Source organism: Chelon labrosus, assembly GCF_963514085.1.
Source record: "Chelon labrosus genome assembly, chromosome: 23".
NCBI classification, from domain to species: Eukaryota; Metazoa; Chordata; class Actinopteri; order Mugiliformes; family Mugilidae; genus Chelon; species Chelon labrosus.
In genome coordinates, this window is record NC_140356.1 from 2,563,906 (window position 1) to 2,585,740 (window position 21,835).

At 44.1% G+C, this 21,835-nt stretch overlaps 1 protein-coding gene across 1 annotated transcript; it reads left to right on the forward strand.

Moving 5' to 3' along the window:
- The first annotated feature begins 734 nt into the window (after positions 1-734).
- On the forward strand, positions 735-7,955 carry net1 (neuroepithelial cell transforming 1). The gene is made up of 9 exons (XM_084573454.1): positions 735-1,049; positions 3,776-3,880; positions 3,979-4,143; positions 4,634-4,696; positions 4,928-5,101; positions 5,197-5,454; positions 5,560-5,730; positions 5,889-6,075; positions 6,194-7,955. Exons 1-9 carry the CDS (start codon positions 960-962, stop codon positions 6,637-6,639), a joined length of 1,659 nt encoding a protein of 552 aa, XP_084429580.1. The 5' UTR covers positions 735-959; the 3' UTR covers positions 6,640-7,955.
- Positions 7,956-21,835: the final 13,880 nt, after the last annotated feature.

Sequence of the window (21,835 nt, forward strand, 5' to 3'; positions counted from 1 at the left end):
GCAGATATCCACTAACAATATTAATATAGATAATATAATGTGTAATGTAGTTGAGATAAGATTATTTTTCTCTGTTTTCACTTAGAGTTACTGGAACTGAAATTAACTACTTTTTTTTCATTATTATTTGATAACTTGAAATGTCCCAGCACAGCTTCCTACACTTGACATACAGGTATTATTATGTAATACAAAAAAACGAAAACACTGGCATCAAAAATCTATGAGAAATGAACATTAATTGTATTAACTGTTTGAGTCTTATAACCATTTTACGGCAAAATACTCTTAGTGCTCTAATCTTTTTGCAAATCACACATCATTAGATATCCTGTTCTGTAGTAACCAAGTGTAAATAGAATATTTGGCAGTAATGTCTCTGTCAAAGATTATCAACCCTCAAACACGTGTCTACAACTCTTACAGGCACGTAGTTGTTGAGGATTTACTGCACGTCGTAACACTTGACTGAAAAAAAACACATTATGTCAGTAGCCCTCATCGAAGTTGTTTCTATCAGCCACACTTAGCAGAAAGATTCGCTCGTGAACTTAAAAATTCTCACTACTGTTTTGATTCTAAGTTGATGGATCAACAGAGACTGCCTGCAGCTTTTACTCACTTCTATGCAAACCAATCTCTCTGCATTTGCAGCAGCCAGGGCTGAGCAAGAGACAGGCTCCTCCCAGTCTCTCCTCCCAGTCTCTCCTCCCAGTATATAGCCCTCTCTCCCTCAGTCCACCTCAGACCAAAGTTTAGATATTGCGTGTGAAGGCAGCTTTCACAAAGCCCCATCCCGCGAGGGAAGAAGACAGACAGGGGTGGTATTTTTATTTATTTAGGAGTTTTTTAACTCCTACACAGCCTTTCAGAATCGTCGATTTTTTTTTTTCTTTGGTGTGGATTACTTGGAACTAACTCGCCTGGATTAAAAGGATACTGTGTTTTTACTGAAAGCTATGGTGGCTTACGCTGAACTGGGTAGCTTGGTGCTCAAACGGACTCTGCAAGTGATAGACAACCAGAACCAAGCCAACAAAGAGTCAGAGGTGAGATTCAAAAACACACAGTAGTGGTTGATACCTTAGTCCTTGAGTAAATGTTTGACCGGAACAATTTTGAATGAAGTCATATATTTGTGTCATGTGTCAGATTGTGAGTGAATCAGCACCTAACCCTGGTTTTTATCTCCCTTTGGTACATAATGTTTCTGAGTGTGTCAGATTAGACTTTGACCTTAGTACCTGGGCACTTGTAACAATGCTTGAGATAATGTCTAACCTAGAAAAGTTAATCATTGCATTACGCTGCACCTTTATGAAGTTGTAACGAGTGAACCCCCTCAGCTAGTGCGTTGCGTATTCCCCGTCTGTTCTTAGATATGCCATCCCAGCAGGCAGCTCAGTCTCAGTGGGATGTGGGGAGATCAGGAGAGTCTTCAGAATCAAAGGAGCACAAACAGTGAAACCGGAGGGGGGTATATTCTCAGTCAGTACCCTTGCATCTGAAAGTAATACACAAGAAAAGAGCTTCTGGCAACCCTTGTGTTTCACCATTGACATTTGAAGTTAAAACAGATTGTGTCTCTGCAAATCCAGCGCTGCAGCCGGAGAGCATTTTTGCTCTCCAGTTACAAGGACACAGGTGTGTTCACTGTGTTAGTGAAACTCACCACATTAGCATTTCTTCCCCCTTTGAGGCTTTTTAGGAAGAGAACACATGATTTCATTGATGGTAAACCTCTTGATAAAGGGGAAGTCTAAAGACAAATCATGAAGTGAGTAGTATTCTCACAGAATTGTCCAATTTAAAACATTTTTAGCCTGACACTTTTATTTTTTTCGCTCTTGTGCTGGCTTTTTTTCCTGTTTCCTTTCAACTCATTCTGTTCTGTAATTAAAGGACACATCTGTGGTTTCAGCTCATACTACACACAATGGTACATCAAAGGGAAAATGCAGGAAAGGAACTTTTGGAAACCCTGAAGTAAAGTGATGTTTATTAGGTTGTAACCGTAGGCTGGAAGTTTAAGTAGGACATTATGACTGTCTGGAGTCATTGTTACCATGATACCAGTTGCAGTGCGAACACCTGATCTCTCTGGTTTCCTGTACTAAGCCAGACTCTCTGTGACTCCAGAGTTAGACTGCCAGGAATAGCAACTTTCTGTGTCTGTCTGCACTGTTTCACTTACAGCTGATATACAAAGAGTGGGACTAGTGTCCCTTTTGTTATTCTGGGGCCGGTCCCCAAAGAACAGGAAGAGCATAAAGGCCAGTACGCTTTTCCAACGTTGGCTTTTGGAACCCCCCCACCCACCCCATCTTTCTCTAACTGTTACTTTTTACTCATTTCTTTTTACGCACATATTAAAATATCAAAAATTAAAGGCAGGCAAATTAAAAATAATAAAAAAAAAAAATATTGTGTACAGTCAGAGCTGTTGAGATGCCACCTCTTTGCTGGTCCTGCCACTAGAGGGCTCGTTTTGTCCTCGAGGCTGTCTGCAGAGACCCTGACCATAGCAGACTCACTGAACCACAACCAAAGCAGCTTTCTGGCCACACCAGACTGAGCGGATCTGTTCCACAGCTGTGTCCACGGGGCCTGGAGCCTCAATGGCTGCACTGTTTCCCACATTCGCTGAGCCAAGGCAAAATCACATTTAGTTTCTGTCAGGAGAAAACACAAGCAGCTTCCAGTATGCTCAGTTTCAGTGTTGGTTATTAATGTGGAGTCCTTAAGATTGAAAATGAGTTGTGGCAAGAGCATACTTTAAAAATGAATTGTGCCCGTGTCTGTCTCATGCAATGTGTTTTTGGAAGACGTTCTGCAGAATGAAATCATTACCCCCTTATTCAGCTCTTTTGATTCCTGCAGCCTGTTGTTGTTGGAACAAGGCCAAGCAGCTCTCTCCTTTCTCCCGGCCTCAGGGCTGGGTGAGGAGTGGTGGGGTGGTGGGGGTGGTCACCTGGCCCAGGTGTAGTGCTGCTCTCACGCGAGGCTTGTTGAAGAGCCTGTCTCGACTCGCAGCCATAAACTCTGCCGTGCACCCCCCACAATGCTGCACTGTGTAAACACTGTAGAGGGGGAAGATTCACTGGGTTTATGGCCACTGCTCGTTCCACAGCAGTGGGCTTCAACACTGACAGTCCTGAAACACTGCCACACTGTCTCATACTGCTGTATCTCTGGGAACAGCACTTTAAGAGCTTGAGCAATCAGAAAACATTTATCACACACTGAGTGATGGACCAGATCCACTCTGTAGTGGAGCTGTAGCTGTTGTCAGGCCAGATACTAGTAGAGTGTGTGTACGGGGAGGGGCGATGAACAGCTGAGAAGCACAGTCTCGTGCATTCTTGGCATTCCTCCAGACCCCCTTCCCCTACAAATCAGCAGTCAGAAAGGGTCTTTGTGCTCAGTGGACTGCCCTGGCTCAAAACACTTCACATGATGAAGCCAACAGCTGTTGGAGCTGCTTCCTCCTCCTCAGTATCTGCTGCTCCGCCAGTCTGTCTGGCTGCGGCTCAACCTTGGCTCCAGCTACTCCTCTTTCTTCACTCCCAAGCTCGGAGTGGAGTCAGTTAACAAGGATTTATGACTTGACCTGATGTATTTTGTCACAAGTAAGTCACCAGGAAGTGCCTGGACTTACTGCCTGGGTCTCACAGTTAGAAACACTGACCCGTTGCACAGCCTTCTCTCTGACATGTACTATGATAAAACGATTGCCTGACTAACCTCTCTCTCCATTTATCTCTTGCTTTCTTAGGAACCCAGCAACAAACGTGTCCGTCCTATCAGCAGGGTGACGTCGTTAGCCAACCTCATCTCTCCGAAAAATGGGGCCGTCCGGCGCTTCGGCCAAACCATCCAGGTAAGCCCCAGTGATACCACACAGAGAGAAAACTCCAAAGATCAAGAGACAACATGCAACATGTCTGACTTGTGGGGCTTCCTCTATGTCATCTGCAGGCCTCTTTCCGGGGCGATGGCAGGTCGCCGGTTGTGCCCCAGAAGCCTTGCAGCAAGGCAGCGGCCCCAACACCGCCCAAAAGGAGGAACAGCGTGCTGTGGTCGGAGACGTTAGACATCCACCAGAAGGGAACTTTCTCCACCAAAGAGATCAGGCGGCAGGAGGTGAGAATCAGCACAGACTTACAATAGAAATGCACGGAGCATGATGACGACACCGAAGGGCCAAAGTATACACAAGTTAGAAATCCAGACAGAAGAGAATTCTACCTGTCTGCCAGACAAGTTTCACAAGTGCCTGTAGTATGTGTGTCGAACAGTCTAAGTGGAGCTAAAAGCCATACAGGGCTCATTTTCCAGTCTGTGTAAACTTGCATAAAGCTGACAAGCCAGCAAACTCTGGCCCAGCTTCCCCACTTACCCTGCATATGTCAGACATCTTAGCCAGTTGTCAAAAGCAACTTGTACTGTTTAAAACAAAGAGAGCCCATGACGCCGAGGGAGGAAGCAGCCAGAGAGTTGACCTCAGTCATTTGGCTCCACTTCAGTTTTAGATTTAGTCAAATGGCTATCGCTTGCAATAATGTAATGACGTCCTGATTTATATGTTTTGCTAAAAAAAGTATCTTTCTGTGCCTCTCCCCTCCTTCCTCAGGCCATATTTGAGCTGTCTCGTGGAGAACAGGACCTGATTGAGGACCTCCAGCTTGCACGCAAGGTTTGTACTTTTAAAAGCTCTGAGGCAGAGGGAGTACATATAAAGCAAACAGATTAAATCAAAATCTGGCAGACCTTCCACATAGTAAAGCCAAGAGCTATAAAAAGACAGGAATTATTCCTCTGCCTTTCTCTTGTACCCCTAAAGCTCTTCACCAAGATATTCTTAGAATCTACCCTCCTAGCCTGCCAGGACATTATTTGACCTTGTTGGCTCTGCTCCCATCCACAGGCGTACCATGACCCAATGCTGAAGCTCTCCATCATGTCCGAGGAGGAGCTCACCCACATCTTTGGGAACCTAGACACCTACATCCCTCTGCACGAGGACCTGCTGGCCCAGCTCTCCAAAGCCATAGGGCCAGATGGGACTGTGGGCCAGATTGGGCAGATTGTCGTAAACTGGGTGAGTGTTCTTTCACCGATGCATCAGCGGCTGCAATTATGTTAAATTGTGTTTTGAATAAGGAACTTATTCAAATGTTCTTCCATCTCCTGCAGCTGCCCAGGCTCAATGCATACAAGGACTACTGCAGCAACCAGCTGGCAGCCAAGGCACTGCTGGACCAGAAGAAGCAGGACCGGCGGGTGCAGGACTTCTTGCAGCGCTGCCTTGAGTCGCCCTTCAGCCGGAAGCTGGACCTTTGGAGCTTCTTGGACATCCCACGCTCCCGTCTGGTCAAGTACCCGCTGCTGCTCAAAGAGGTCCTGAGACACACTCCGCCAGAACACCCTGACACTGCCAACCTGGAGGAAGCAGTAAGTCCAGAACACAGACACAAAACTCTTTTACCACAGAAACCAGCATCTTCTATAGATCGTATCATGTAGCCCATGTAATAATAAGACTTGTTGTGTGTTCAGATCACCATCATGCAAGGCGTTCTGTCCGACATCAACATGAAGAAGGGAGAGTCCGAGTGCCAGTATTACATCGATAAGCTGGAGTACCTGGATGACAAGCAGAAGGACCCTCGCATCGAGCAGTGCAAGAGCCTGCTGTGTCATGGGGAGCTGCGCAACAAGAGCGGCACGGTGAGCAAAAGATGCACACTTCCCACTCTGCAACACAGCACTCATTTTGGCTGCCATTACATACATCAACCCAAGAATGACATCCCAAACATAGCAATACAACTAGACTATTAGAGTGACTAGAGTTTAATATATTTCTGTTTTTTGATTCCTTGCAGAAGCTGTATGTGTTCTTGTTCACGGAACTGCTGGTCCTGACTCGGCCCGTCACCAGAAACGAGCGCCAGTGTTTCCAGGTTTACCGGCAGCCCATCGCAGTGCAGGATTTGGTTTTGGAGGACCTGCAGGATGGAGACGTCCGAATGGGCGGCTCCTTCAGAGGAGCCTTCAGCAACTCAGACAAAGGTGAGGCTTGTGTCAGACATTTTCTTGGAGTAACTCCACAAACAGCAGTGTTTTCTTTTTTTTTCATTATTGTTATTATTATCATTTCTTAATTTCGTTTTCCCTGTTTCCTCCTCAGCTAAGAACATTTTCCGAGTGCGCTCCCAAGACCCGAGTCAGGCGCAGTCCCACACGCTGCAGGTCAACGACATATTCCACAAGCAGCAGTGGCTCAACTGCCTCCGCAGCGCCATCTCTGTCTACCGGCCCATCAGCGAGCCCTCCACCCCGAGCCCAACCACAAGTGAAACCCGCTCCAAGCGCCGCCCTTCCTCCGCCTCCATCATCCACATGGAAGAAGCAGATGAGAACTGCCCACAGACAGCCTCTCAGTCCGCACCCAGCTCACCGTGCAGCAGCACAACCTCCAGCCCCGCCACAATGTCCCTTTCATCCCTCTCCTCATCTTCCTCAACACCATCATCTTCTTCCTCATCGCCACTCTCATCGCCCACAACACATAAAACCAAAAAGGACAAGAAGCCTCTGTGCTCTTTAGGGAAGAGAAAAGAGACGATGGTGTGAGGAGAGCTGTTGGGAGAAAATGGACTCCATGGTGGACATTTTGGTGTTTGTACATAAAACAACGCAGAGAAGCGTGGGACTTGTATTTATGTGTGTCTGCGTGCGTGCGTATTCTTACAACAGTGTTCTGTGTTACTGTCCTCTTTGGCAGCTATTTACATTACCCCTCCATCCAATTGCACCCTACAGTGATGCAGTGCTCTGGAGAGGCAAGTGCGGCTTCCGCCGGCTCTAAAAGGGAAGCACAACAGGAAACGGACTCAGAGTTTCACACGTGTCACAAGTTTGTTAACGTCTTGAAGAAGGAGCTGGTGCATCAAAGCCTGTTTACTATTAATATGATATTTAAGCATTATTATAGACCTATTTTGCGGGGGTGATGAAAGTTTTACATTTTTATATTCTGAAATCTATTGTAGTATTTTTTTAGGTATCTTAAAGCAGCACTGTTTTAGCTTTTAGAACAAGTTATTTGGAATTTTGAGCATGTGTAGGAATAGAAACAAAGGAAGAGATTCCCCCCCAAAAGGTGGTATGTACCACACAAAGCTACAAATTTCTCTGTAAAAGTCTGATTTTTAGATTGATCAGAAGACATGTCTTATTTTTATACATTCCTTCAATGACAGATGTTAGAACCTGGACACTATTTTATTTTATTTACAGAAGAGGCATTAATTTAAATCCAGAACAGATGAGATTGTCAGCTTCTCGCTACCAAGCGAAGCAATACTAACAAACTATCGGACGTTGAGATCATATCATAGCAGAGATGATGAGTTTTGTTTCAAGACAAAATTTTGAACTGAGCCACGTTGGTTTTGAGAAAGCTGACTTTCAGAAAGAAACGGACGGTTTTTCAGTGTAGCGTCTTGCATGGAGCTTTAGTTGTGGACACTGCTCGCACCAGTAGAGACAACAGGATGTATATGCCTCCTCTGAGGAACGTGACAGTGAAATGTGTAGAAGACTGGTTGGCAATAAGAGAATGTTGATGAAGGCTGGAAGAGAAGAGAGACTAGAAAGAGAAAAGAGTGTTTTGGAACAGAAACAGACTGGATGAGCTAGATGTGTAACTCTATCAGCCACTAAGGTTGATGTGATATCTTGCTCATCGCTGAATGATGGATTGTAACAAGTGTTAATCGATGGAAAAAGTATGTAGGGGAAGGAAGATGAAGAAGGATTTTGTAAGTGCGTACCAGATGTTAATGGTTGATGAGATGGAAACAAAAGAGAAAGGGACAATAACCTTATGTAAATGAAAAGAACAATAAAGATCTGTGTAAGATTTGAAACTGAACCTTTGATCTCATGTCTTCATTATTCACTCTGACTTGAAAACATCAAGGCCTAACTCAGGCATTTGGGGAAATCCTCTTATTTGTCTTGATGTTGAGCTGAAGAAGAGGATCGATGCCGTTCATGTCTGTATGCTAAATGTGACGCTACTCCAGCAGCTGGCTTCAGTCTCTGCTGAACTAAGATCACTGGCTCCCAGTTGTCACGCTGAACCAAGACAAACAGCTGCTAGCTTTCAGTAACCCTAACCCTAATTATGGCTGTAGCCTTTGGGATTGGGATAAACTTAATTTTAAAATATGATAAATATAATAAAATGACAGAATATAAGCACACTATACTATACAGTATGTATAATATGGTGTGATAGTATCCTACAATGCATATAGTAGACCCACCCAAAGCACTATCTGATGAGTTAAATGTTACAGACATGCAAAGACTGCAGCAGTTTCGGTGAGCAACCCAGTCTGAGCATTTAAAGTTTCCACTTCCTCCTTTATCTGCCTTACTCCCCTATTCAGTCCTCCTCCTCCCCCACCGTCCTCCCAACTCAACTGGACTTGAAAAGACATTTGTGGTCATGTTACGGACTCTTGACTCGCAAGTCTCTGGTCAAGTTTTCCACAGAGTTTTCCTGAAAACGAACACGAGCCAAGCGAAGTGGGCTAGTTCGTAGAAGAACCGCGATGCGAAGCCGACATGGGGAGCGGACACCTGCGGCTGGTGGCCAGAACAAGCACAACGGCGATTTTATTAATGCGGCTGCAAGGCTCTGTGTGGTCCTTGTCCTTTAATGGACAGTTGAAATGTCACATGGTCTGGTTACCCCGTTCTTTTGAGCTAAACTAAGTAGCTACCAGGCTACCAAACTTAGCTTTCATGATGGCAATTTTTTTCAGCAAGACTTAGTTTTCATGCTCAACTATAATAATCATCGTCATCATTGGAGGTATGGAGACAGGCACCAACAAAGTTAATAAAAACTATGAAAACCCATAATCAGCTGATCTGATTACCTCTGGCAGATCGTTCCACAGCCGTAAGGCCCTGATCACTGGTTCTCCTTTTGTTTTCAGCCGGGCCCTTGGAACGAAGAAGCAGACCTCTGCCCGAGGATCTCAAGGTGCGTGCCAGCCTGTATGGTGCTAAGAGGTCAGCGATACAGCCGGGGTGCCATGAAGAGCTTTAAAATCAATCAGTAAAATCACCTGAGTGATTTTCTCTGTGTTTCTCTGTTCTGTGTAAACACTAGAGGATCTTACCATCCAAGTCTCAAGCATTGAGCAAAGAAGTACACTTAAAACTAAAATAACATGCATATCTGTTACTGGGAGGGGGGTGTATGAGTCAGATAACGCTGAATAGAGGAGTGCCCAACACCAAGGCAGAAGAAAGAGATACCTGTTGATTTATGTCTGTGTTGCGCTCTTAACCAAATAGTGTGATCCATGTAGCTGCCAAGAGAAACATTTCCGGCGAAGGAATGAATCAGGTTTAGCTTTCAAACTTTGACATCCACGGTTGAAACTCCTGATCTCTCCACAAAGAACCTCCCATTGTCAGGTGTGTGGTGGTGCCTATTTGGAAGACATAACAAATGATCCACCAGAGCCTCTCATACATTTCAACCAACAGACCAGGTTTAAAGGATTCATGGCGTGAAGGGCCGCTCACTTCAAACTGGCATGAGGCGATGATGCAGAAGCCGCTCAGCCGCGAGACGTGAAGTCTTTCTTGGAGCGAAGGAGGTTTTCTTCTCGTTTAATTTGTCCACTTGGCAGAACCTGGATGCCGCTTCCAATTTTATTGAGCTATGGCCTCACGTCTGCCTCTCTGAGTTCATTCTCCAAACATTCGCTCATGCTCTCCACACGGTCGCTCGTTTACTTTAATGGAAGTTGAACGTGTACCAGCTCCGTAATGAGTGAAATGGACTTCTGGGCAGCAAAGTGGCTCTGTGACGAGACTCGAACCCCGACAACTGAACCGCGAAAACGGTTTAAATCACCCCTGTAATGTTCATTGTGCTGTATGTCATTTTATTACACTTTCAGCCTAATTTTTGCACATATTAACATTATACATAGTTGAGCATGAAAACTAAGTCTTGCTGAAAAAAACTGCCATCATGAAAGCTAAGTTTGGTAGCCTGGTAGCTACTTAGTTTAGCTCAAAAGAACGGGGTAACCAGACCATGTGACATTTCAACTGTCCATTAAAATTCTGTTTTTAGTGACAACAAGGACCACACAGAGCCTTATAACATTATGACCACCTTCCCAATATTGTGTAGGTCTCCCTTGTGCCTCCAAAACAGTTGTGACTCATCAGAGAATGGACATGGGCCTTCTGAGGGTGTCCTGTGGTGTCTGGCAACAGAATGTTGTTAGTGGGGGCCTTTGGGTCCTATGGGTTGAGGGGAGGGACCTCTGTGGATCATCCCACAGATACTTGATCAGTTTGGGATCTAGTGAATCTGGAGGCCAGGTCAACACCTTGTACTGTTCTTCATGAGTTGTACCTAAACTATTTTTGTGTGTGTGTCTGTGTCAGGCTGGTCTAGGTGGGTGTAACAGCCACGTGAATGCCAGATCCAAAAGTTTGCCAGCAGAACATTGGTTTGTCACAAGATGGTTAATGTTATGCCATTCTCCTGTCAGTGGTTTTAATATTGTGGCTGATCACTGTAACTTAAGCATCCTTGTGGTGTAGTTTTCCATCCGATTAGGCCCTCAAGGGCCCGTACAGAATCTGTAGCAGTTTTCCAGTGAGACTGCATCGACTGTGTACACAGCACGTGCACCATCTGCACATGATTAGAGAAATAACCTGGCTGCTTATTGTGTGCTCTGTCTGTGTTTCATGACATAACATCCACCTTTGCTTGTTGAGTGGTTGCATGTGCTGTTTTCTCTTTTGGGCTTTTCATGTTATCCAACTGAACAGGAAACAAAGCAGTTCTTATTTATAGCTATCTGTGGACAAGGAAGAGACGTTGGCCTTAGGTGAACGGTATGTTCTAGTAGTCAAGACCTGAGTGACTTTGACAAACAATTTGGTCTGAAAAATCCCAAAAATGCCAAGGATTTGTGGTTAGCCGAGATGAGCACCTACCAATAGTGTCACGAAGATGGAAAAAAACAGGAACCAGTGATCAGATGAAGGGGGCAAGTCTGATTCTGATTCTAAAGCATCTGCCGCTGAGATCTTGCTGCAACATGTCACAAGGCACTGTCTCACCTCCCATAGAGTAAAAGGTAAATGGTCTTGTATTTATGCAACACTTTGTCATGTGCTCCATTTACTGGACAACCTGATCTAATTATTGAGCAGCTCAGTCACAGTCCATGTCCATGCATTGCTCTGAGGAAGCTGTTCTGGTGGCACCTGAAGATCCAAGAGCATATTAGGAAGGAGTGGTCCAACATTTTCATTGCCTCCTGGGTAGAAGCTTAGATTGAACTCAGTGGAATACTAGGTTAAAGTAAGATATGAGTGACCTAAAGGTGCTCATGGCCACTTATAAGGAAACAATCCGGGCTCTGCCTTTTCTTTCTTGTCCTTTTGTCTTGACCTGTTACCTTCACTTTGGTCATGATCTTCACATCACCAGGTAGTTATTACTTCTAGGATTTGTGCCTGTACGTTTACCTCCTTTCTGATGGTACGACTTTGTGGGATTCATTACCGACAATAGGTTCTAATAACGTCCCAGGTCTCAGCAATGTTGGGTGGAATTGACAAAGATTATGTGTAAAGCTCGAAAAATCTAAGTAAACAAGATTTGACTTTACTAGGACTTGGATTTTAGGTGAAAGATCAAAAGCCATAACAAACATACACCGATCTGCCGCAACATTATGACCAATGGCAGGAGAAGTAAATAACATTGACCATCTTGTGACAATACGATGTTGATGGCAGCAGCCATCCCCAGCAGGACACAGCCTGACACAGGCACACACCTAAAAACGGTTTAGGAACAACTCAAAAAACATGAAGAACAGCACAAGGTGTTGACCTGGCCTCCAAATTGTATCTGTAGGATGATCCACAGAGGCCCCTCCCCTCAACCCATAGGACCCAAAGCCCCCCCCACTAACGACATTCTGTTGCCAGACACCACAGGACACCCTCAGAAGGCCCATGTCCATTCTCTGATGAGTCACACAGTTGTGACTCATCAGAGAATGGACATGGGAGACCTTCACTATATTAGGTCATAATGTTATGCTTGATCAGTGTATGGATTGTACCTTACCATGCCAATGTGCCTTTGTTAAGAGGCGTCAAATAATATGTGCATCTGCTGTGGGCAGTCTATTTTAAACACAACATCGTGGCATGCTAACTCATTCCAAGTTTATATCGTAGTCTGTTCCATTACCCACTTGATGTTCTTTCTCTTTTTACACACTGACGCCTTACCACACATTAAAAGGTGGATTCCATCTCAAGTTTTGCATCTTCAGTCTGCAAACTATACTTATAATTAACTATTCAAAATATAAAAACAACATAATTTAAGTGGTTGTTTCAATCTTACAGCTGGTAATTAAATATCAAGTGAAAGATTTGTCAGAGCTGTAACTCTAAAAGTGGAACTACAGAAACTTTGACTCAGAGACGTTGTTCATTTGATACTGGTTTGAAGTAAACAATGATTATTTTTGATGAGACCACAAATAAAGTTCCCCTCTGTTAAAACCTTAGAGTCATTTTACTGCCTCTCATCATTTGGACAAATGAAAACTGTGGCTGTTTATTTGAGCGCTGGAGGCGTCTGCTGAACCAAAGTGTTGATGAGCGAGCGAACGAAGTGGCCTGGGTTTACTTTAAGATGCCACGCGCTGTTAATTTCACCAGCTGCTGTTGCGTAACAAAGCAGCGCTTTTGGAGATGGAGTTTCGGTCTCTGAAACTCTTTCTACGGCTACAAAATAAGGAGCTGAGAAGCAGCCCAGACACAAACACACCGGGCCTCTTTCTGCAGTGTACCAGAGGCTTTTCTCTCAGCAGCTCATCTGTGCTATTGAAAGAGCCGTGGGCCGGATTATTGACGGACACAGACAGCTGAGCCTCCTGTCAGTGATCCGTCGCCACGCCATCTTTTGACACTCGTCTCCCTCCGCTAAAACTCCCCAAACACACCTTGACAACTACAAACCACCTTCAGCCTTTAGAATCCAAGCTGCCCTGTGGCCGCAGCCCAGTGGAAGAAGGATCAGGGAGGAAGCAGAAACTTCCCTGACCGGTCTGACTCAGACACACCAGTTTCCCCTTTACAAGAAGTACAATGTGGAAGTGACACCTAAGGCTGGACATAATGTAACAATGAGCTGAGATAGCAGATCCCATCAGAGCACTGTGAGGGTGGGTGTGAAGACCGAAGCAAAACTAAAAAGTGACTAATTTACTAGATTTACAGGAATCTAGAGGACAGAAACCGAACCTCAAATGTGTCTGTTGAATTATTATAAGCGTCCAGCCTGGGCTAGCTAGATTCAAGTCAATCAGAATATGAGTCTGGATCTGTATTTCATTATGCGTTTCAACTGATACAGAGAAAACAAAAAATAGCTCTGCGTGCAATTGGATAGTCCTACAATCAATTGGAGACATTTTGTTGTAAACAAATTTAACTCCACGGCTCTTAGATGACGTTTATGACTATGTCGCGGTTACCCATCTGGCCATCGCAGCACAAAGCCCAAGTCCCAAACGATTTGAACGGCCCAGCAGATTTGTACCAGAGCATAATCCGCTCCCATCGGAGAGACTCCAGACCAACAATACAACTAGCTATCATGCTAGCTTGATCTTTTCAAAATGTCACTGCACTGAACACTTTTGCGAATTCACTGACTTCATACCAAACATTAGATGACAAGGCTCATGCTGCTGATTGAGGAAATGAAGCACAGCATGTTTCTGGTCTGTATGCAAAGCTAAGATAATTGGCTGCCTGCTAAGCTCGCGTTTAACTTTCAATCTCCTCACCATGCTCTCAGCCAGAAAGCATATTTCTCCTATATAATCATACAAATATTAATCAGGTTTCGTCCAGTACTGAGGATTAAAAAGGAACATGAGAGCTTGCTGCCCTGTTGTAGAAATCTTGCTGCTTGGACAGCTTACTCAGGGGCTAATTTAGCTGGGACTAAGGCCAGTCTAAACTTCCAGAAAACTGCTGGCCTTGCCTGTGAAGGAAATTGTCGACGAAAAGGCCGACATGCATCGGCTGCTTTGACAAAAATGGTCCGGTAAAACAACAGGAGGGCGGCGGGTACGTGATCCAAGGCCAGCTGACCAAGCCACAGTATGTTTGAAGGAACACAAAGAGGCACTGCATCTTGTTGGTACTGGTTGACCACATGGGTGATGAATTCATTTACTCATGGCTCATGCATGGTGAAAAGGCCACACAGCCCCACACAGAGTGGATAATATAACAGTCCGATTGTCTGTGGGATTAACATGTAGACACGCAGAGGTTTACAAGCTTCCCTGTGTCATCTGGTGCTTGTTTATCACTGAAATACAGCAGCGTCTCTCTCATTAATCAATGGGTTGGATGCTAGAAAGTGCCCCATGGATTTGAGACTTTTAGATCAGTTTATCAATATCAACACCCACAAACAGCTAAAGACAAATTCTGGCCAACAAAAGGAGGATTTGAAGGGGGACTGAGGTCAAGCAGGTTCACAGCACCCTTCCGTCAAAACCTGAACTCCGTGTTTATGTCAAAATACACTCTGTTCTGCTCGTCCTGACACACCCGGAGCTTGTTCAGTCATCATTCAAATGCTGCCGAAAGCAGCTGTCAGCCCAATGTGCTTTTCTCTCAGACAAATATCACCCTGTCTCAGGGATTTCCTTCGGCCTCAGGACATGACTTGTAAGGATGGGTAAGAAAGAAAGAAAAAAAAAAAAACGAGCAGCAATTTATGCTCCCCGAACCTATCCATCTATGTTGAAAGGATGATGGAAATGTTTCCCTTCAGGGATGTTTTACGAAAAACAAGCTCAGCTGAAGCCTGTGTTAAACTTGAACAACTCAAAGTCTCTTTAACTTGTAAAAATAAAAACAGTTGGTTGGTGTACAGTAAAATGGCTGGCTAATAAAGAGGGCAGGGTAATGCTACCAGGTCGCAACTACAAGAGGTGAAAGTTCTATTTGCTTTTTTGTCACTGGCTACACTTGAATGGACAAGAAGCTCCCTATGGTGGAATCGTTTTGTGAGCTATTGAAAATATAGCACCATTTGGCATCCCTAAAGACAGTGGAAGTGTGCGAAACGGTGTATGTTTTTGTGGTTTTTCTATTGTAAGGCTTTAAGATTTCATTCAGGCAACAATTTTTACCAACATAGAGCAGTCGGTGTAATATTAAATTTGGATTTATAAACATAAATATATTTTGTTAAAGCCAATGCACATGCTGGCAAGCTAACTGGCTAAAATGGTGGCACTGAGACCTCTGAGAGAGTAGATTGACTTTCTATCAAGAACCTGAGACAAAGTTTGAGTAAGAAATCTTTCATTTTGTTTGAGGGCACCATGACCTTTTCCATAATGACCCTGGTGTGTCTGACTAAATCCCTAGGGAACTGAATATTCTCACTTGAATTCTGATTCACTCACTTCATTTTTGGGTGAACTTTGTTTCAATATTCCCCAGAGACCAAAAGCATCTAAGGACAAACAGACCAGACAAGGTTACGCTTACTATAAAGACTTAAATTTAAAAACAGTGTTCAGCCTGAAGGCTTCCAGCTATCAAGCTAGCCATTGTGCTCGGCAGAATGATCCAGTGTTCCCAGTGCAAGTGAAATGTGGAACACATGTTTACGAGTGCATGTGCTGTTCGGTGAAATGATATTTATCCTCCAAGATATTGCTTTCATTGTCAGAGAGAGATTCAAGCTTTGTTTCATTTCCTCCACGAGAGGCCCAGGGCTTTGGAGGTATGAGCTAACCGGACTTCTGCTTGGATGTCGGTAATGCCTGACTTTCCGTGAGTTTTCATGTTGCGAGTCTGTGGGAGTGAGTAATCACTCCTTCTGTGCTGACACCGGCTGAAGTAAAGTGCAGTGGACAGCAGAAATGCTTTGAAGGCACGGGGCCTGCCAGAAGTGGTATAATAACTCACAAACAAGGTGGTTATCAAACACCTTGAGATGAATTCATCCGTGGTGCTTTGAGTGAGAGCACACGCAGGTTATATTTGGGAGGAATGCCTCTGCTTTGATTTAGCTTTTCCCCCTGTCACGAGAGCCATTAAACAGGAATCCGCCCCACATATCATACACTCAACAACACACTCAAAAATAGCGGCCTGGCATCCTCCTGACTTGCCTCACTCTATCAGGTATGAATGTTCTTCGGGTGAGCGCTTTGTTTGAAAGGCCATCATCGGATTGTTTACTGGACCCTTCTCCCATCCAAGTCTCCAAGCGCTCAAAAAGAGATTAAGAGAACGCAAAGCTCGATGGGTCAGAGGAAACCTGAGAATCTCAGATAATCCCAGATTGTACAGAGGGCTGATTAGTCCGCGGCCAGTTTCCCACTACATCACAACCCATAAATGGTATTACAGTTTTCCATGTCTGCATCAGGAGCCACAGTTCATTTTCCATGTGAGGTGCTCCAGCAACTTCCTGGCTCAGAACCTCTGTACAGTATAATTTCCATAAATATGCTTCCATGGGTCTAGTGGGAATTGAAGTAGCAACATTACCAGGTAATAGCTACAGTTATGAATCTCTTATGACAGCTTAGAGCAAATGGGGCAGTCACTAAAGACTCAAAGAGTGGGCCATTAGCTTCTTGGTTTCCATTTCGTAGTGCTGGAAGATTCATTTTAGGGAAGTATGTTTGAGTAAACAAACTCATTGCCTTATTGGGATCTGAATTATTGAAGCCGGAAATGTTGGCAGGGTCTGTAAGGAGAACTCACTGGTAATGTGTAACTGCTTAATGAAGATACATCTCCTTTCTTACAGCAGGTCCTTATTCGCCTGCCTATCTGACCCCTCAGATATGTCTAGAAATCCCTTTTGGGAGCTCCTACCCTTAGACTGGAAAAACAGGTCTAGATAACCTAGCAATGTTTCAAGTTTCAGGATCTTGCAGTACAGTGTTCTCATAACTGCACGCATTCAGACAACTGATAGACTTGACTAAACGTCTTGCAGCAATAGTTCATTTTGAGAAATACTCTAATTTGTTCTCTATCCTAGAGTTAGGGACTATTCGTCAGTGTACAGGCTCAGACTCGAACATTCATCTATACACACTACCTCTTGAGAGTGTACGTAGACTGAAACTGGCAAACACCTTGAGTTTCTGGCCACTAATGGGTCATTAGAATAGCACTGCTGGACCGTGGTCAAAAACAGGCTACCACCCAGGTTAACCTGCACAGTTCTTCTAATTTCAGGTGCTAATGAACCCTTGTTCAGTTTCAGGTGGGCACCCAGTGGCAATCCTAGGCTTTGGGGGGTCCTATGGACCTATGATCTATCCAGGGTAGATAGAAGGAAGGCCCTAAGGGGTGCTGTGGAGTATTACCAATGCACTGAAGGGTCTTCTAGGTTTAAGGAAGTTTATGGTTGTCATTGCAACCATGGTTTAACAATGGTACAACAAGAATAGATCAGAGGATATGGAATCTCATGTAAACACACAAAATCTGTACTCTTCATATGAACCATAAACTGGCTTTTAGATTTGAGGACTATTATCAAAAAGACCAAGGCCTAGTGTGTTTGGTGAGTATGTAATGAGGGCCAAGGGGTGACAGAAATAATAAATAACAACCTAACTCTCACATGAGTTCATTACTAGAAGAAGCTTTGCTTTGAACATGTTGTCATGTTGGCAAAAATTAAGTATGCAAATAAAATTTAAGATATGCTTACAGGTGTGCTGTACCACATATTCTCATCACGCTTCACCCAATCTTTTACCATTACATGACTGCATTAAAAAAATCACAACACACCAATTACAGGTTGCCGTCATCTTGGCAGTAGCTGACAGTCTGCAAACACACGTTTTACCACAGCATGAAGCGGTTATGTAAGGAGAACACTGCGCACGTGTGTTTATTCAGATTTTAAAAGAACATGTAGACGTGCCATGAAGGATGTGAGGACACGGCCTCATAATCTTTGAACGTTTGAAAGTGACTTATGCACATTCCGAGTGACAGCTGTGTACACGGAATCTCAGGAATACTGCTTTGGCAAGAAGTTCTGATATTTGATTGAACTCATTCTCACCTTTACGGACATTAGGTATTCTCATGACTGTAACAAACCGACATCAGATTATGTGTCTATTTGTGCTTTCATACTTTCTCCATTCTTTTATGGGTCCAAATGTAATGTGTATTTAAGGTTTACATTTGGATTTTAGGGTCTTGGTTATAATGCAGAGGTGTAGCAAGAACGTGAACACACATTTACTGAGCACATAGACTTAACTTTGTGAGTGTTTTCATGACAGAGGAATCAAGAGGGTTGTCAACGAGGGTTAGTGGTCCGAAACCCAGTACATGGACCACATGGCACAGTGTTCTTGAGCCAGACACCGAACCTTTGAGTTCCAGAGCCTGGTACTGGTGTGTGTTGCCATTCACTTTAAACTTTGGCCACATTTACTGTACTGAATACCTGATATTGTCAAAATATGTGTGGAAAAAAAATCAAAAGCACTCTTTAAATTCCCTATAGGAAACAACAGAGTAATGACTACGAGGAAACGTTTTACCACACCATTAGTCTTTGAAATTGTAAAAACTAAATATACAAGGTCCCACCTCATTTGTGGTTTCAAGTGCTTCTTTCACCAGGAGCAAAATGTCCAGTCTGTCATGCTTTCAAACACATCATTCCACAGACACAACATTGAGAGGTACCGGTGGGAAAGCTGGAGTTGTATTAAAGATGTGTCTGGGATGTCATGCATTTCTCAAGACCCCACAGATTTGTATCTGATCGCTTCGACCCGGGAGGAAATCTGTGAGATTGTATCCCCCAGAGGAGCTACCTACACGCTGTGTGGTCCCCCTCAAGACCAGGGGCCGATTATAATCATTAAGAGTTCAACACTGATCCCTCCCTCTGTGTTTGACGGTGTGGACGTAAAGTTTGGGGAGAGTGGATAGAATGTTAACTTGAGCCAGAGGAGATCTGTGTTGGCTGAAATCTCACCCTGGAAGTTGTTCTTCTGTTCTGTTGTTACTTTGATACCTCCAGATTCTTATCCTCTTCTTCCTCATTGCTACAAAAGCGTTCCTGCGGCTCTAATAGCAGTAAATGAGCAACAAATGAGTTTAATAACCTCCGTGTACTGAAAGGTATTTAACTGGGATGTGAATTCACCTCACTGTTTCTGTGAGGAAATAGAAATAAATACAATTAAACATTCCACAGATCACTGTTGGGAGATAAAATGTCAGTTGCTTTGGTGTTACTTAAGGCAATTATGTAGATAAAAATGATAAGTAACGGCAAGCCAGCTGTTTTTCCAGTTTTCTTGAGCTTACTAGCTATAACACTGGTATTCATTTACTGAATTCAAAAGAAACTGTTTTGAGATTAAATCTGTCAGGAAGGGAACCAATTTTAAGTCAAAATTGTCACAAGGGGCGTGCGCACTGGACTCAGTGTCTTACTCAAGGGCACTTTAACGTGCGTTCCATGTACCGTGGATGGAACCGCTAACTAGAGGGCTGCGCCACTTCAGATTTTATAAAGTTGTGTGCTATGTGAAGAAGTCGAAATCTATATTCCTGACCTGAATACATATGCGGAGAACAGATGGCTCACATGCTACATACTGTGCACTGCAGATATGTATAGCCTGTATAAAAACAGGCTGCAGCTCAGTAGCTTTTAATAGTACTTCACAGCGTGTTGTAAGTTGGGATAGTGTTGCCGGGTAATTTGTTCACCAGCAAACTGTTGATGCACAGCCTCCTTCTCTCTGTTACTGCAGGACGTTTGGTGAAGTTGTTAACTGACTGCCGCTGATAGGGTTTGGACCGTTCCTCTGCTAGCGTTAGCGGATGCTTTTTCAGACTAATGTGCATTGCAGTAGTACATTTGTTGTATTTCAGGACTGACTTACATATTCTGCATGTCACGGTAGAATGGGCTTCATCTTTAATGAAGTTTTCCCACACACTTGATGAACCGCTAGTTTGCTGCAATGACCCACAGGGCTCCTCACTTGTCTTCTAGGAGGCGTCCACGTTGTTATTGTCACATGATCAGTAACTAGTCAACATGATGCTTAAAGCGTCATGGCACAGCAGTGAAGTCGACAAACAGACTAGTCAACTTGTCGGTACCACCCCTACCACTAACCCTCTAGTTCATGGACATCCCACTCTACCTACTGAACCAGAGTAGGTAGAGTAGACCACACTTCTGTCCAAATTTACAGCAACTAACCTTTATGTATAATGTAGAATTGGTATTGGCAACAACCAGCAGCAATGACCCACCTCACTCGAATAAATTCTTGTGTAGCCCTGGAAATCATTTCACAAATTAACAAATTAAAGTCACACATTTAAACATAACATCACAGCATGATGCATCCTTGTTGACAGGAGTTTTACTCAACCGTTACCAACACGGACCGTGGTCAGAATCCCCAGATCCCTGGAAAAAAAAACATGGAAACTGCGTTGGAGGCCCTGTGTCTCCCCTCATCTGCAGCCTCCCACTCATCAGCAGTACATAACAGTAGTCTTGTTGGACAAACACAGAGAACGGCAGCAGTGGATCAGGGCCACATTGTTGTGCTGTAATCCCATGCGGCTCTGCTCTCCACCCACAGTGTGTCTGCTTACACTGGCCCTCTCTGTGCAGACATGGACTGAGAAGTTCAAATGTTAAAACCAGAATCAAAGCACCGAATGTGAGTCATTTGTATAGTACTTTACTGTACTTGAACACCAGACAAACACTGATGTTGTGGGGCTGAGGTTACAGAAAATATAGTGGCAAGTATGGCAGCTAATATATAGTAAACCTATGGATACTGGCGACCTTTCCAGGGCGTACCCCAACTCTCGTCCAATGACAGCTGGGATAGGCTCAACCCCAGGCAGATAATACCTCTCCACACAACTGGATAGTCCTACAACCAATCAGAACCATTTTGCTGTCAACAATTTCAGCTCCACATGATGTGTATGACTACAATGCTGTTAGTCTTCTGTCCATCATCACATTAAGCCCACGGAAATGATTTGACTGGCCCGGCAGATCTTTCGGAGCCTAATCACTTCCTAATGGAGGGGTTCCAGACCAACTTTTCGCCACAAACATTTTGTGGGCAGGGGAAGTTGGTCTGGTTTCCAGGCAAAGTCACAACTGATTTTACTCGGACCACTTATCAACATCAATCTAACAGCAGTTTATGTTAAGTTACCTGAAATGTTCATATTCTAGGACGCACTTAGACCATAAACCAGTTTAATGCTAAGCCAATGGTATTCATTCAGTCATCCACAGCTTTGTCCTTCCTCTTCCCTCATCCCTGTATCTGTATATCCATTAAAAAGTTAAATGAGCTGAGAGAGCCACTCTCCGACATCAAAGTGTGCTTGCTTTCAGTCAAACTATGTGCTCTCCTTCCTGATGACTGCATACCTTCCATTAAACCTGGGGGACACAATGTCTCTGAAGGCCCCACACCAGGCGCAACTAATCCTCTCTGCATCCTTACTCTGTCTGAGTCTGCCCTTCTTTTCTCTTTGGGACACTTTCGGCTTCCTTGTGTTAACAAAACCAAGTTTTCCAGATCAGACCATGCCAGTACTAAGTGACGGCAGAGCTGAAGCACAGTTTCCCCATGATTTATGCGCAGCG

Coding starts and splice junctions, on each gene's coding strand:
- net1 (XM_084573454.1), top strand. CDS start 960: ATGGTGGCTTACGCTGAACTGGGTAGCTTGGTGCTCAAACGGACTCTG. Junction 4,697..4,927: donor ACCTCCAGCTTGCACGCAAG/GTTTGTACTTTT, acceptor TCCCATCCACAG/GCGTACCATGACCCAATGCT. Junction 5,455..5,559: donor CTGCCAACCTGGAGGAAGCA/GTAAGTCCAGAA, acceptor TTGTGTGTTCAG/ATCACCATCATGCAAGGCGT.